This window comes from Neofelis nebulosa, chromosome 5 (genome assembly GCF_028018385.1).
Source record: "Neofelis nebulosa isolate mNeoNeb1 chromosome 5, mNeoNeb1.pri, whole genome shotgun sequence".
Lineage (NCBI taxonomy): Eukaryota > Metazoa > Chordata > Mammalia > Carnivora > Felidae > Neofelis > Neofelis nebulosa.
Genome location: NC_080786.1, coordinates 37,723,042 through 37,740,018, shown reverse-complemented (window position 1 = coordinate 37,740,018; position 16,977 = coordinate 37,723,042). Strand labels below are relative to the sequence as shown.

General features: G+C 35.0%; 1 protein-coding gene across 2 annotated transcripts in view; it reads left to right on the top strand.

The window, feature by feature from the left end:
• The window catches only part of XRN1 (5'-3' exoribonuclease 1), a 120,905-nt gene that overhangs the window by 11,911 nt on the left and 92,017 nt on the right, over window positions 1-16,977 (top strand). For both annotated transcript variants that reach the window (XM_058730101.1, XM_058730100.1), the window contains exons 3-12: window positions 2,339-2,436; window positions 3,621-3,730; window positions 3,820-3,930; window positions 5,630-5,712; window positions 8,353-8,440; window positions 8,525-8,693; window positions 9,733-9,800; window positions 10,107-10,244; window positions 14,310-14,379; window positions 14,589-14,694. In XM_058730101.1, coding sequence (XP_058586084.1) covers window positions 2,339-2,436; window positions 3,621-3,730; window positions 3,820-3,930; window positions 5,630-5,712; window positions 8,353-8,440; window positions 8,525-8,693; window positions 9,733-9,800; window positions 10,107-10,244; window positions 14,310-14,379; window positions 14,589-14,694 — 1,041 coding nt within the window. The remainder of the gene's footprint in view (window positions 1-2,338; window positions 2,437-3,620; window positions 3,731-3,819; window positions 3,931-5,629; window positions 5,713-8,352; window positions 8,441-8,524; window positions 8,694-9,732; window positions 9,801-10,106; window positions 10,245-14,309; window positions 14,380-14,588; window positions 14,695-16,977) is intronic.

The following is a 16,977-nucleotide window of genomic DNA, read 5'->3' as shown; positions in this document are numbered from 1 at the left end:
TCTGCTGCTGTCTGGCTTTCATCCCTACCACTAAAACTCCCTTACAAGATTACAAATAGACTTTGTATGGCTAGAATTCTCTCTGTATATTACTTCATTTATTTATAGTTTTTAACAATGTTGACCATTCTTTCTTTCTTGAACTTCTTTTCCTTGACCTTTATGTAACCACACTCTCTCTGACTGCACCTTCTTGATCTCCCTGTTATCTTCTCTTCCTCTGCCTTTTTCTTAAATACTGATTTTTCTTAAGGTCCTGTCCTTGGTCCTGAGAGATCCTATCCAGTGGTTTTAATTACTGTGTCTATACTGATGACTCCCAGATTTATCTTCTTGGTGGATATCTCTCTCTACAACTCCTGTATATCCAAATGTCTCCTAAATATCTCCTTTTAGATACCATAGATACATTTCAGGCTTAACATGTTCAGAACTGAACTCCCATTTCAAAACTGCCTTCCTTCTGTTTTCTATTGCAGTGAATAATAACACCATGCAAATAGCTGCTCAGCCAGAAAGTCTCAAGAGCAATTTGGACGTCTTCTTCCTCATTCTCTATACCTACCTCCTGTTTATCCATTCTCTTAAATTTGTCATATATATTTCCTTCTTTTCATCTTTACTGCTACTGTCTCAGCCTAGGCTACCGTAATCTTCCACCTGGATTGCTTCAATAGTGTTGAAGCTTGAAGGACAAGTGTTTCCTTGTCCCTGTCCCACACATTCTGTATATTGCAGCCACATTAAACATTAGGGCTGTTAACTTTTCTGTCTCCCCACTAGAGTGTAAGCTCTGTGAAAATAGGAATCCTTTCTGTTATATCTCCAAAACTTGTCACATAGTAACATTGAGTAATTGTTTGTCCAGTCAAAGGAAGGAAGGAGAGAAGAGAGCAAAGAATGGCTTCTATTGGAGAAATTACAAATAAGTTGATATCTTCAGAGTTTTTGCTATCTTGAGGGGGTTGGTAAGAGAGAGAAGTTACATATGAAGAAGAGTTATTTATCATAGAAATGCAGTTCCGCAGGCACAGTAGATAGAGCTAGTATCAAGTACATGAAGCAGAGCTTCCTAATGTAAATGCCACATGGTATACAGTGTGCCACAGACGGGTTACAGGAGAAGCAGAACATTGGGAATTGGGATGCCTATTTTCAAACCTAGGTCCATCTGACTCTAAAACCCACGTTTCTTTCTAGTAAATCCTGTTGCTTCAATAGTGACACAATTTTGGCAAATCATGATGGCATTAATGTTACTAGGCTTTGATTTTAAATGTTTTTTATGTACCTTCTTAGTGCAGCGGGCAGCGCTTCAGTCTCATGAATGTTTTTTATGAGGAAACGCAAATTGTGCTCAATTGCAATTACAATTTTACAATTATTTTTATGTAATATTCTTAGAGATCATTTTAATAATGTGCTTCCTGTTTGATATTATTAGTCAGTGTAGAATGTATATATAATGAATGCTTAATGCTCTATTTTTGAACTTATTTGTAGAATCGATTTGTTATATAGTTAAGAGAATTATAAGTATTTATATTGTTCTGGGTCAGTTTTAAAAGATTACTTTGGGGCACAAGGGTGGCTCAGTCGGTTAAGTGTCCAGCTTCAACTCATGATCTCACGGCTCAGGAGTTTCAGCCCCGAATAGGGCTCTGTGCTATTCAGCTCAGAGCCTGATGCCTGCTTCAGATTCTATGTACCTCTCTCATTCTGCCCCTCCCCCACTCATGCTCACGCACTCGCTCTCTCTCAAGAATAAATAAACATTAAAAAAAAATTTTTTTTAAAGAATTACTTTATAAGTTGGGGCGCCTGGGTGGCGCAGTCGGTTGAGCGTCCGACTTCAGCCAGGTCACGATCTCGCGGTCCGTGAGTTCGAGCCCCGCGTCAGGCTCTGGGCTGATGGCTCGGAGCCTGGAGCCTGTTTCCGATTCTGTGTCTCCCTCTCTCTCTGCCCCTCCCCCGTTCATGCTCTGTCTCTCTCTGTCCCAAAAATAAATAAAAAACGTTGAAAAAAAAATTTAAAAAAAAAAAAAAAAAAAGAATTACTTTATAAGTATTTGTAATTTTCTGTATCAATTTTATACTGTTGTAATGTTCTCCTTCTATAGTTATCTGAAAAACTCAATTCTTTAAATAAATAAAAACAAACAATTCTGAGGCTCATCTTTATCAATTATAATCATTTCAAAACTTGTGTTATGTTTTGAACCTCAAATTGGTTAATTAATATTTTAGTTACAAAAGCATCTAAATAACAGTTTACTTTATGTAAAGATCTGTACTTTTCCCCAAAAACCTTAAGATATTTTTTCCCTTAACATTTAAGGTCAGCAAAGGAGGCAGAAGACAAAATAAAGAAGGCATTAGAAAAAGGAGAAACTCTTCCTACAGAGGCCAGATTTGATTCCAACTGTATTACACCAGGTAAATTCACTGAAAGAAAAATTTTGAGAGATTTAAATGTAAATGTAAATATTTTTTCAGATGTTTTTTTTCTGGTCTCTATTTTGTCCTTAAGATTCCATTTGTGGTTTTCCCAGTTGTGTCTTCTCATGAGATATCTTGATCACCTTGATTATAAGTGCTCCTATGAAGACCCACTGTACGGATTTACAGATGTTGATAAGAGCAGCTGTGGATAGGACTCTCCCAGATCCAGACTTCTAAACCTAGAAGGATCTTACAAGATCCGTCCTACTCCCACCATTTGTTTGTATGAAAACTGACTCAGTGAGGTTGAGTCACATCCATGGAACTAGCCTATTATGTAGGATAAGAAACCCATTCTCCTAGTCTGGAGCACTTACTATCACATTTCTTAAAGGCAGTTAAAATTCTGTGACTTTAAGAGTAAATTAATTTATTAGTATTATAACTTTAAATTAGTTTTATATGCAACAACATACTCTGTACTTACTAGAGCTTTGTCTAACATCATTATAATCTTCTACTTTGAAAAAAACTTAAAATCTTATTTTTTTTCATGACTTCTTTACTAACTATGGTAATTTTGTCTTTCACTTAAGTGTTCTTATCATACATTGGTTGATTTAATGACCAGTTTTATCCTGATGTGGTTTAAGACCGTGTTGCCTTTGACTATTGACCCTCTGGACTTTTCCTGAAACATAATCACTGTAAATTCAGTTTCCAGAATAATAATTTTCCAGGTAAACAGTAATAATAATAATAGTTGTTGTTGTTGTTGTTGTTGTTGTTAGTAATCTGATTATAGCTACAGGCCTTAAAAAACATTCAGAAGCCAGCAGAGGAAATAGAAGATTGAGATTCATTAGAGTTGAAACTCTGCCCTTGTGTGAAGATACTGAAGCATAGTTCTCAGGCAGTAGTAATATTTCTTGATTTAGCTACATGAAATTAACTTCATTTTAGGGTGAGCAGTGAAATGAGAAACATTGTAATATTTGCTAGGGAAAGGCATGAGGGCTTTTCCTCTGGAGGAATACTTAGCTATTCCTACCCAGCTGGATACTCAGATCCAATTTCATGTTGTTTCTGGGAACTCATTCTTTTTTATGTCTCTCTCAGATTAAATTTTTTATTTTTATTTTTTTCAGATTAAACTTGTTAAAACTTTTTATTTATAGGGACTGAATTCATGGCCAGGTTACATGAACATCTGAAGTATTTTGTAAATATGAAAATTTCTACAGATAAATCGTGGCAAGGAGTTACCATCTACTTCTCAGGCCATGAGGTTATTATCTTTTTTTATTTAAAGATATTTTTAAATTTAATATTCTAACGCACAGCATATTACCACATTTTTTTTTAACATGTATTTAGACTCCCGGAGAAGGAGAACATAAAATCATGGAATTTATCAGATCTGAGAAAGCAAAGCCAGATCATGATCCAAACACCAGACATTGTCTTTATGGTTTAGATGCCGACTTGGTAGGTATAACATTTATTTTTATTACAACCTTATGCCATTTTAGTTAAATATCTAAGAGACTTTTATAAGAAGCTTTCTGGCTGTAGAAACAAATATTGGAAACATAATAATGGTTCCTACTTCTGCCATTAGCACAGTTCAAAACAATTAGAAAATGAACTCTTTTGGGGCATCTGGGTGGCTCAGTCAGTTAAGCGTCCAACTCTTGGTTTTGGCTTAGTCATGATCCCACAGTTCAAGAGTTCGAGTCCGCATCAGGCCCTGTGCTGACAGTGCAGACCTGCTTAGGATTCTCTCTCTCTCTCCCCCTTTTTCTGTCTCCCCCCAGCTCATGCACACGGTCTCTCTCAAAATACATAAATAAAATTTTTTAAAAAAAGAAAACTCTTGCCATAATTTATGATTAGCAGGTCTCTGTAGTTAGTGTTCACACTTGACTGATCCTTGTGCTATGAATACTCTGCCGTGGTCAGGGTAGAGGGGGCTTTTTAATCTCATGCTTGATACATAACTTTTAATAATACCTGATCTGATAACTCCATGACCTAAATAACTTTACTATACTTTTTTCATTTAAACTTTTTATTACAGAAATTTTCAAACATAAAGTAGAGAAGTTATAAAATAATGAAACTTCCTATAGGCTTTATCCACCTTAAATAATTTTCAACCTAAAATAAATACTCTAAATATTAAATTACTTTCCTTTTCTTATCCCTAACCATCTATCTCCTTTCTCCTACTTCCCTTGACTCTTGAAGTGTATCCCAGACATTGTATCATTTAATCTTTCTCTAAAGAAGGGTTGTTTGAAATAAATAACCATAATGCCATTATCATACATAAAACAAAAATTAATAATCACTGTTTAATATACAAATAACCATTTAGTATTCACATTTTCCTGATTGCTTCAGAAATGTTTCATCTTGTTTTGTATGAATTAGGTCGAAATAAACAATATATGTTGCAGTTGGTTGATATGTCTCACTAGACTATTTGAATGACTTACTTTGGACATTAGAATACTATGTGAGAAGGGCTCCTGGGTGACTCATTTGATTCAGCGTTCCATTCTTGATTTCAACTCCAGTCGTGATCTCAGGGTTGTGAGATTGAGCCTGCATTGGGCTCAGTGCTTGCACAGAGTCTGTCTTAAGATTCTCTCTCTCCCTGTCTGTCCCTACCTTGCTTGTGCACGCACTCTCTTTCTCTAAAATAGAAAAGGAAAGGAAAGAATACTATATGAGAAAATTAAATGAAGATGACCTTTTCTAGTTTTTTGTTTGTTTGTTTAATTTTCACGTAGTAGAGGTATTCTGGCCTCCAGAAGAGTCTTAACATTCCTCTATCATGGAAAAGCTGCAACCTCCAGTTTTTTACCCATTTCCCCCATGGCGGATGGAAAGGTGTGAAAACCTAGAGAAGGTTTTGGGGATTTTTGTGGAGGGTGGGCAGGGTGGTAGTTACAACGGTGATGTGAGTCTAAGGTAAACATTTTTTCTTAGAAAAGTGCATTCATTTTACACCATTCATAACTTATGAGTGGATCAGATTTTGATATTTATATAATGTGATGTTTTTATTAAAAAAGCCTCTTTTTTTCTACATAGAAATGTTTTTAATTTAATTGCTTTTATGAACCTGATACTGTAAAAAATGAGAGAATAGAAACATTTTTTAATCATTTTTCAACAGATTATGCTTGGATTAACAAGTCATGAGGCACATTTCTCTCTTTTAAGAGAAGAGGTTCGGTTTGGTGGCAAAAAGACACAAAGGTAAATCATACTGCATATATGTTAGAAGAAAGAAGAGCAATTAAATTAAGAATAGTGACCATTTAACAGATACATGATCTGTAAAGATTTTCTCCCATTCGTTTTTATTCTGCTGATAGTGTCATTTGATGCACAAAATTTTTAATTGTGACGATGTCCATTCTTTTGTTGCTTGTTACTTTTAGTGTAATATCCAAGAAATTGCCAAATCTAATGTTGTAAAATGTTTTCCCATTTTAAGAGTTTTGCAGTTTTAACCCTTACATTTAGGGTTTTGATCCATGTTGTTAATTATTATATTTGGTATGAGGTAAGGGTGGACTTCATGCTTTTGCATGTGGATATCCAGTTTTCCCAAAATCATTTGTTGAAAAGACTGTCTTTTTCCCTTGGGTGGTCTTGACACCGTGGTTGAAAATCATTTGACCATATATGCAAGGGTTTTTCCTGGGCTCTGTATTCTATTCAGTTGATCTCTGTGTTTTTCTTTATGCCATTACCACGGTATTTTGATTACTGAAACTTTGTAGTAAGTTTTGAAATCAGAAAGGATGAGACCTCCAACTTTGTTCTCCTTTGTGAGGATTATTTTGGCTGTTTGGAGTCTCATGAGATTAATCATTTTTAGGATGGATTTTTTGTTTGTGTAAAAAATGTCATTGGGATTTTTTGTTTGTGTGAAAAACCTGACTGGGATGGCATTGAATCTGTACATCCATTTGGGTACTATTTACGGTTTCATAGTAAGTCTTCCAGTTCATCAATACAGAATGTTTTACAATCATTGTGTCTTCTTTAATTTCTTTTGACAGTGTTTTGTAGTTTTGGTATGTAAGTCTTTTACTGTTTTTTTTTTTTTCTTGTTTTCCCTTTTATTTAAAAAGAATTTTTTAAGGTAGTCACCATGCTGTACATTATATCTCCAGGACATATTTATCGTATAACTGGAAGTTTTCACCTTTTGCCACCTTCACCCATTTTGCCCAGCCCTCACTCCTCTACCTCTGGGAACCATCTGTCATTCTCTATGTCTATGATTTCAGTTTTTTGCCTTTGATTTTTTTCTTTTGCCTCTTTGGTCAAGTTTGTTCCTAAGTTTTTTACTCTTTTGGGTGGTATTCTAAATAGAATTGTTTCTTAATTTCTTTTTTGGATTGTTTGTTGCTGGTATGTAGACACAGCTGATTTTTATGTGTTGATCTTGTATCCTACAATTTTGGGGGATTCTATGGGATTTTCTGTATATGGAATCATGACATTTGTAAATAGAGATAGTTTTACTTCTTATTTTTCAGTTTGTATGTCTCTTATTTCTTTGCTTGCCTAATTGCCCTGGCTAGGACTTCCAGTATAATGTTGAATAGCTATAGTGAAAATGGGCATCCTTGATCTTAGGAGGAAAGCTTTCAGTCTTCTAACATGGAATATGATATTAGATGTTTGTTTTTCATAAATTCATTTTTTCATGTTTAGGAAGTTTCCTTCTATTCTTACTTGGCTAAGTACCTTTATCTTGGAAGGTATTGAATTTGACAAATGTTTTCTTTGCTAGTTAATTGTATGGTGATTTTCCTTTGTTTATTAATCTAATTTATTACATTGATTTATTTTTTTACATTGAGCCATCCTTGCATTCCTGGGATAGATCCACTTGCTCATGATACATAATCCTTTTAAAATGCTGTTGTCAGTTTAGGGACAACTGGCTGGCTCAGTCAATTAAGCGTCACACTTCAGCTTAGGTCATGATCGCCCAGTTTGTGGGTTCAAGCCCCACATCATTCTCTGTGCTGACAGCTCAGAGCCTGGAGCCTGCTTCAGATTCTGTGTCTCCCTGTCTCTCTGCCCCTCCCCTGCTCATACTCTGTCTCTCTCCCTCTCTCAAAAATAAATAAACATTAAAAAAAATTTTAAATGCTATTGTCAGTTTATATTCTTACTTCTGGTTAAGCTTGAAGTATTGACCAATAGCTAGGAATATAGACCCCTATACCAAGCCAGGGAAAGATAAGAAGAAAGAAATGATGGAGCCTCATCATTGAAGCTTTTGTCTGTACTGCAGTAGGCAGAAAAGTGTATATACTCACTTATATGTATGCTTTCTGCTCGTGGCCAGCCTTAAATGGGCCAGAAACCACTGGTTTCTTAAATCTGTTATCTATTATTTAGGCTTTCTTAATTCTGAGAATCTTTCCAAAAAAAGCATAAGGCAGACCAATTATTTGAACTTTATTATAATTATACTTTTATCTTTTATCTTTATCTTTAGCAACCCTACAGCTTTCCTATAAATTACATGCCTGGATTATAAGAATTAATTATCTTCTAATGATAAGTTTTATTTTAAGCTTCGCTGCATTTTTAATCTTTATTTATTTTTGAAAGAGAGAGAGAGAGAGACAGAGCAAGTGGGGGAGGAACAGAGAGATAGGGAGACACAGAATCCCAAGCAGGCTCCAGGCTCCGAGTTGTCAGCACAAAGCCCGATGGGGCTCAAACTCACAAACCACAAGTTCATGATCTGAGCTGAAGTCTGACATCTAACCAACTGAGCCACCCAGGCTCCCCATCCTCGCTGCATTTTAAACTTGAACCTTAAAGACACAACTAACTCTGTGTTGATCATCTCATTAATTACAGGGTATGCGCACCAGAAGAAACCACATTTCACCTCCTACACTTATCTTTAATGAGAGAGTATATTGACTATGAGTTTTCAGTATTGAAAGTAAGTATTAATATAGCTGTGGTACAAAGGAACTGTGTAAGTAGAATTTCCGTACAAGTTGACTTTTTCTCCATTTTGCTATAGGACAAGATCACATTCAAATATGATATTGAAAGGATAATAGATGATTGGATTTTGATGGGATTTCTTGTTGGCAATGATTTTATCCCTCATCTACCTCATTTACATATTAATCATGATGCACTGCCTCTTCTTTATGGAACATATATTACCATCCTGCCAGAACTTGGTGGTAAGAAAAGTTTAATATTTTTTTTGAGGCTACTTTAATTTAGCACTCACTCACCTAACCGTAAAAATGTGACTCAGTTTATTAGATTATTGCATGCACAGCTAAAGTAGGAAAAAAATTGGGGGTTTCTTTTGGTCTAAGACACTAAGCTCTGAGGTTATAATGTTCAGTGGTTCACAAGCAAAGAAAATGACAAGAGTTAAGCAGCCTCATTTACTGATACCTAACTAATCGCTGCCTTTGATTATTTAAGAAAGCCAGTAGAAGATGTAAAATGAGGGAAAGAGGGATGCCTGGGTGGCTCAGTCGGTTAAGCGTCCAACTTCATGAGTTGAACTTAATATCTATTATAATTTATACTTTTCTTTTATCTTTATCTTTAGCTACCCTACAGCTTTCATATAAATTACATGCCTAGATTATAAGAATTAATTATCTTCTAATGATAAGTTTTATTTTAAGCTTCGCTGCATTTTAAAAATTTTATTTTTAATCTTTATTTATTTTTGAGAGAGAGAGCAAGTGGGGGAGGAACAGAGAGACAAGGAGACACAGAATCTGAAGCAGCTTCAGTCTCCGAACTGTCAGCACAGATCCCGACGGGGCTTAAACTCAAAAACCACAAGTTCATGACCCTGAGCTGAAGTCTGACACCTAACCAACTGAGCCACCCAGGCGCCCCATCCTCGCTGCATTTTTAAACTTGAACCTTAAAGACATAACTAACTCTGCGTTGATAATCTGATTAATTACAGGGTATGCTCACCAGAAGAAACCACATTTCACCTCCTACACTTGTTGGAAATGTAGGAGGATTATTATGTGAACCTGGAATTTATTTTGCTTCAGTTCTTACATATTTTATATTACTGTCACATGAGTGTCATAGAAACTAGCACCAGTTATATTGCCCAACACTTGAGTGTTTTTCTTGATTACTAGAATGTCAACATTCAAAATTTGTAAAAAGAATTTTGTGGAATTGTTTTGAAAAAATAATGTTAGCTTTTAGTACAAATTTAGTTTTTGTTCCTTTTAGGTTATATTAATGAAAATGGCCATCTCAACTTACCTCGATTTGAGAAATACCTTGTGAAACTATCAGATGTAAGTAACTAGGTATTATTTTCCTGTCCCAGGGTAGCTATAAATGGTCACAAACCAATTACATAATACTTAAAGAAAAAGTTTTGGTACTTCTACTCCAATTGATCATTCTGTATAATTTCACCTATTATTTTTAATGCTTTTTGATTTTAACTTTCATAATAGTAGATGAGGTTCCCATGTGCATAAAAAAGTAACATTCTTTGATATCCTATGCCCCATAAGTAGCAACTATTAAAAGTTTCATTTGTATTCTTTCAGACATACTTCAGTTATTTTTAAATGAATTTAAATATTTTTGTATAGTTTGATCGGGAACACTTCAGTGAAGTTTTTGTGGACCTAAAGTGGTTTGAAAGCAAAGTTGGTAACAAGTACCTCAATGAAGCAGCAGGTGTCGCAGCAGAAGAAGCCAAGAACTACAAGGAAAAGAAAAAATCAAAGGTGTCTGTTTTTTTAGGTGTCCTTTCATTTTTTTAGCTGTTAAGGTAAAACTGATATTCCATGCTTCTCACTTTTCTTCTTATGATTTTTGTAGTTGCCTCATTTCGTTTTCATTTTTTATTTTCTTCTATGGAACATTTAAAAAAAACTGGTTTCTTCTCTATTAGATCCTATCATTTAAATCTGATCTTTAAAAATCAACTTTTTTTTTTTAATGTTTATTTTATTTTTGAGAGAGAGAGAGAAAGAGACAGAGCTGAGCAGGGGCAGGGCAGAGAGAGAGGGAGACACAGAATCTGAAGCAGGCTCCAGGCTCTGAGCTGTCAGCACAGAGCCCGACGTGGGGCTCAAACTCACAAGCCGTGAGATCATGACCAGAGCCAAAGTTGGACTTTTAACCGACAAAGCCACTCAGGTACCCCTAAAAATCAACTTCTTTTTAACCCTTGAAGAATATTCTGTTTTCTTTGCTCATCCATTCTACTAATAAGTGTAGCAAAACTTCTAAATATAAGTGCCCAGAAAATCAGTTATCTTTTGTAAAATGTGGGTATTTATATAACATTTAATATTGATATGTTAACTAGATCAGTGATTTTTCTATAGAAATAATTTATATATAAAATATACCAATAGGCTAGGTAAGAGTAATATAGCACAATATCTAATAAATGTTAGGTGCTCAGTAAATGAATAATAGAATCATTCACAATATGCTAATACCGTACAAAGCATTAATAATAAACTCTAAAAAATGTCTTATATGTATTAGCTTGGAAAATAAACTTCTTCTGAAGTTTTCTGTACTTCTGAAGTTTTGGGGTTCTGATAAAATTGAGGAGTTTGCTGTACTCTCCTTGCTATACTGGTTCTATTTAGGCTTAAGCCAAGTAACTCTTGCTCCAGGAAGAGCAGTTACCCTGATTTTCTCTAGTGTAGTCCTAATTGGTTAGCTTTCCTTATTGGAACTTAGCAGCAGTCAGTTTGCATTCTACTGTGTTATTTCTCTTAAGAAAACAGGCTCAGCAACTTCTTGGGAACGTGTACTCAAAAAATTATACATCAGTAATCCCTGGCTGTACCCGTCTCAGCTCCTTCCTTAAGCTTCCCAAGTCTTCAGGCATATATAGTTAATGTTAGAGACACTGGGAAAATGAGAAGAACTAGAAGAAGAGCCCAAGCACTAGCAGAGGCCGTAGTTTGGATGAACAAAAGGAAATGGAGATAAGGGAATAGGAAGAACTAATGAGAGTCACTGGCAGTAGATAGGCAATCAGAAAATAAAAGAAAAGTTAAGATCACTGGGAGGAAAAACAGATGAGCAGGATGTGAAGAATGTGATGAGATGAGAGAACTATAGAAAAGCAAATGAGTCACATGAGAGAAAAATTTGGAAGTGGAGAATATAACAAAGTTATATAAAAATGACAGAATCCAGGGGCGTCTGGGTGGCTCAGTTGGTTAAGCCTCAGACTTCGACTCAGGTCATGATCTCACGGTTTGTGGGTTCCAGCCCCACATCAGGCTCTGTGCTGACAGCTCGGAGCCTGGAGCCTGCTTTAGATTCTGTGTCTCCCTCTCTGCTCCAACCCGCTTGTGTTCTGTCTCTCAAAAAAAAAAAATAAACATTAAAAAAATTAAAACAAAGAAGAAGAATGACGGAATCCAGGGATATGGAAAATATGTACTATCTATAATTGTAGGAATCAATTATAAATAAATAGATTATGTTAACACGATAGATGAGAATTACCCATTACATATTTTTGAGAAATTCAACATAATAAAGACTTAGCGAACAAGTGATACAAAACCAAAAACATTTACACAGTATTTGAGGATTATTTTTATTTATTTACTTTTTATTTTGAAAGAGATCACATGCAGATATGCACTGGCAGGGGAGGGGCAGAGGGAAAGAGAGAATCTTAAGCAGGCTTCACACCCAGTGCAGAGCCCAAAGCAGGGCTCGATCTCAAAATAGTGAGATCATGACCTGAGCCAAAATCTGAAGTTGAATACTTAGCCAACTGAGCCACCCAGGCACCCTGAGGATTATTTTTTAAATGAACTTTTACAGTGTATCACTAAAGGGTCATTCAGTTCTTTTAAATATTTTTTAAATCTTCCTGTTAAATGTCTTACTTTGAAATATATCTTGATATATTGATTTATAGGTATAATTAATTGTAAGTGTGATATTATAATTAATATATATGTTTATATAATTATAATTATGTTAATAATAATTATATTGATTTATAATTTTTTTAGGGCCAGGAAAGCTCCTCCATATGTTGGGCTGCTTTATTTATTTTTTATTTTTTTCACTTAACAGATTTTTATTTAATTATTTTTTAATATGAAATTTATTGTCAGTTGGTTTCCATACAACACCCAGTGGTCATCCCAACAGGTGCCCTCCTCAATACCCCTCACCCACCCACCCCTCCCTTCCACCCCCTATCAACCCTCAGTTTATTGTCAGTTTTTAACAGTCTCTTATGGTTTGGCTCCCTCCCTCTCTTTTTTTTTTTTTCCTTCCCTTCCCCCATAGTCTTCTGTTAAATTTCTCAGGATCCGCATAAGAGCGAAAACATATGGTATCTGTCTTTCTCTGTATGACTTACTTCACTTAGCATAACACTCTCCACTTCCATCCATGTTGCTACAAAAGGCCATATTTCATTCTTTCTCATTGCCAAGTAATATTCCATTGTGTATATAAACTACAATTTCTTTATCCATTCATCAGTTGATGGACATTAGGCTCTTTCCATAATTTGGCTATTGTTGAAAGTGCTGCTATAAACATTGGGGTACAAGTGCCCCTATGCATCAGCACTCCTGTATCCCTTGGGTAAATTCCTAGCAGTGCTGTTGCTGGGTCATAGGGCAGATCTATTTTTAATTTTTTGAGGAACCTCCACACTGTTTTCCAGAGTGGCTGCACCAGTTTGCATTCCCACCAACAGTGCAAGAGGGTTCCCGTTTCTCCACATCCTCTCCAGCATCTGTAGTCTCCTGACTTGTTCATTTTAGCCACTCTGGTGTGAGGTGGTGTCTGAGTGTGGTTTTGATTTGTATTTCCCTGATGAGGAGTGATGTTGAGCATCTTTTCATGTGCCTGTTGGCCATCCGAATGTCTTCTTTAGAGAAGTGTCTATTCATGTTTTCTGCCCATTTCTTCACTGGATTATTTGTTTTTCGGTGTGGAATTTGGTGAGTTCTTTATAGATTTTGGATACTAGCCCTTTGTCCGACATGTCATTTGCAAATATCTTTTCCCATTCCGTTGGTTGCCTTTTAGTTATGTTGATTGTTTCTTTTGCAGTGCACAAGCTTTTTATCTTCATGAGGTCGCAATAGTTCATTTTTGCTTTTAATTCCCTTGCCTTCGAAGATGTGTCAAGTAAGAAATTGCTGCGGCTGAGGTCAGAGAGGTTTTTTCCTGCTTTCTCCTCTAGGGTTTTGATGGTTTCCTGTCTCACATTCAGGTCCTTTATCCATTCTGAGTTTATTTTTGTGAATGGTGTTAAGAAAGTGGTCTAGTTTCATCCTTCTGCATGTTGCTGTCCGGCTCTCCCGGCACCATTTGTTAAAGAGACTGTCTTTTTTCCATTGGATATTCGTTCCTGCTTTGTCAAAGATTAGTTGGCCATACTTTTGTGGGTCCAATTCTGGAGTCTCTATTCTACTCCATTGGTCTATGTGTCTGTTTTTGTGCCAATACCATGCTGTCTTGATGATGACAGCTTTGTAGTAGAGGCTACAGTCTGGGATTGTGATGCCTCCCGCTTTGGTGGTCTTCTTCAGTATTACTTTGGCTGTTTGGGGTCTTTTGTGGTTCCATACAAATTTTAGGATTGCTTGTTCTAGCTTCAAGAAGAATGCTGGTGCAATTTTGATTGGGATTGCATTCAGTGTGTAGATTGCTTTGGGTGGTATTGACATTTTAACAATATTTATTCTTCCAATCCATGAGCATGGAATGTAATTATTATATATATGTTTATAAATTATAATTATATTAATAATTATTATATTGATTTATAATTTTTGTAGGGCCAGGAAGGCTCCTCCATATGTTGGGCTGCTTTAGACAAAAATGGAGAAGAAGTGGTAACTTCTAAAGGTGAGCACAAACTCTGTATTTAGTATATGTTATTTTTTTGACAGAATAGTTACAATATCTTTCCTTAGCTAGTACTAATTCAATAATATTGGATAAAACAGATTTCTGTGATAGCATATAAGCATCTGCTTTGATATGTATTTATCAAAGCATTAGATGGAAAAACAGAATATTCATAATTGTCAGCCACTCTCTTTCCTTTTTTCCAGATAATTTAGAAGATGAGACTGAAGATGATGACCTATTTGAAACTGAGTTTAGACAATATAAAAGAACATATTACATGACGAAGATGGGAGTTGATGTAGTATCTGAGTACGTTTTTGCCAATGTTTTTACTTTAAAATAGAAAAAAATCATATTTTGCATTTCTTCAGAAAACAGCATAATTTTGATAGTTAAGGTAGTGGGAGAGGAGAATTCTTTGGCTATGTAAATTATTGTAGTGTCAATCTTTCAACTACTCTGGTTTTGGAGGTGATATTAACTGATGTGTTATATTCCCGTGATAAAAATTGTCAAGTAGAAAACGGTTAGTTTTGTTTTTGCTTTCCATATTCCATTTGCACATCACACTTACTTCAAAGGCTATCTGGCTTGGCCCCAGGTTAATTACCTAGTCCAAAAGTTCCTTAAGAACTTGACTTCTATAATGGTGGCTTTCACACTTTTAAACTGTAGCTCACAGTATGAACTACACGTTTGTATTTTATTTAACAAAATTTTATAAAGTGTTTAACAAGTGCCAGGAGCTATTCTAAGCATTTTAAAATATGGACTTATTTAATTCTAACAATTCTGTAAGGTAAGTAAAATATTACTATTTTACAACAGAAATTAAGGAATTGAGAGGCTTTTTTTTGTTTTAAAGTGGATTCATTTGTTTTTTAGAGAGTTCATTTTTAAGTAATCTCTGCATCCAGTATGGGGCTTGAACTTAACAACCCCAAGATTAACAGTCGCATGCTCTATTGACTGAGCTAGCCAGACACCCTAAGGAACCAAGAGGCTTAAAATGACTTGTCCAAGGTGACAGTCAGTGAGTGGCAGAGCCAGGATTTGAACACAGGCTGTCTGGCTCCAGATTTAATACTCTCTCCCTTTTTTTTTGTTTTTTTTTTTTGTTTGTTTATTTTTTAGTAATCTCTATACCCAGCATGAAGCTCACACTCATAACCCCGAGATCAAGAGTCACATGTTCTTCCGACTGAGTAGCCAGGCAACCCCAGAGTTTATATTCTTAACCACTAGATGAGGCTGCTTCTCTATAAGTGAAATAAGAGCTTCATGAAATGCCATGTACCTTTTTTCATACTTACATGTTATACTTAGATATTTTCTATACTATTATTTTTTTAATATAATAAAGTACTAAGTATTAGATTTTTTCCTGAGTCTGCCCAGAGATAGACCCAAGCCTTCAGATGTTGCTTTATGTACTCTCAAACTGTCTTCTAGGCTAGACATAGTCTTTCTCATCTATATTCATACTGACCTCCAGTAACTAGATGTATAGGAATTCTAGTACAAGTCACCGGATCATTTGAAGCTTTGTCAACTACTATTATCATGTAAGACTTTTGAGACTTGAGAAATAAAATGTTAAAAATAGTTATGCTTCTAACCCTTTATTTAGTCCTTATCTTTCCTTGATTATAGTTATATAGTGCTATAATACCTGCTGTTGGCACTAAATGCTTAATTTGATAGCTAATAAATCTGTTTTATTTTCCTTTTCTATTATATATTAAACTATAGACTTATTAAAATGTGATACCGTTTATTTGCCTAGCAAATAAGCAAATCTTTTAAAATTGTTATATTTGATGTTGGTCCAGGAGTGATGGTAGTGTTCTTCCTTAATTACTGATGGGGATATAAACTGGTAAAATTATTTGGAAAGTACATGTCCAAAAAGTTAAACTATTTATCCCTTTGACTCAATAATTCTAATTATAAATCTGTTTAAAAATATAAACTTAAACACAGAAGATCCTTATGTACACAAGGATGTTTATTACACAGTTTTTTATAATAGTACAGAATTAGAAATGATCTACATGTCATCATAATCATGTCCATCTCCTCTTTGTGACAGTCACCATCTTGCCATAACACTGTCTCCAGAATCTGTAGAACTGCTAAACTGGTACTTATAAAAAGTTCATAGTAATTTAAAAAGATACTTATAGTATATTATTAAATACAAATTTCAAAAGCAGGACACAAAATCATATATACAGTATACTCTCATTACAATAAAAAAAAAAAAAACCTGGGCACAGAAAAAAGACTGTAAAGAAATATACCAAAATGTATAGTAATTGCTGTTAGGTGATAAAAATGCTTTTCTTCATTAATAATGAGAAAATTTTCATTTTCAAAAGTGTGCTTTCCAGAAATATTGATATCTGGAATTTCTAATTGTGTCTGTACCTAAATTTTGATAACAGACACTAATAAGGTTTATGGCTATTTTTTGGTTTTAGCCCAAGGTGTGTGTGTGTGTCTGTCTGTCTGTGTCTGTGTGTAGAAATATTTTCCCTTAAATTATGGTTGAGAAAGAAATGATTAGAGGGAATTTTGTTCAGTGGGGAT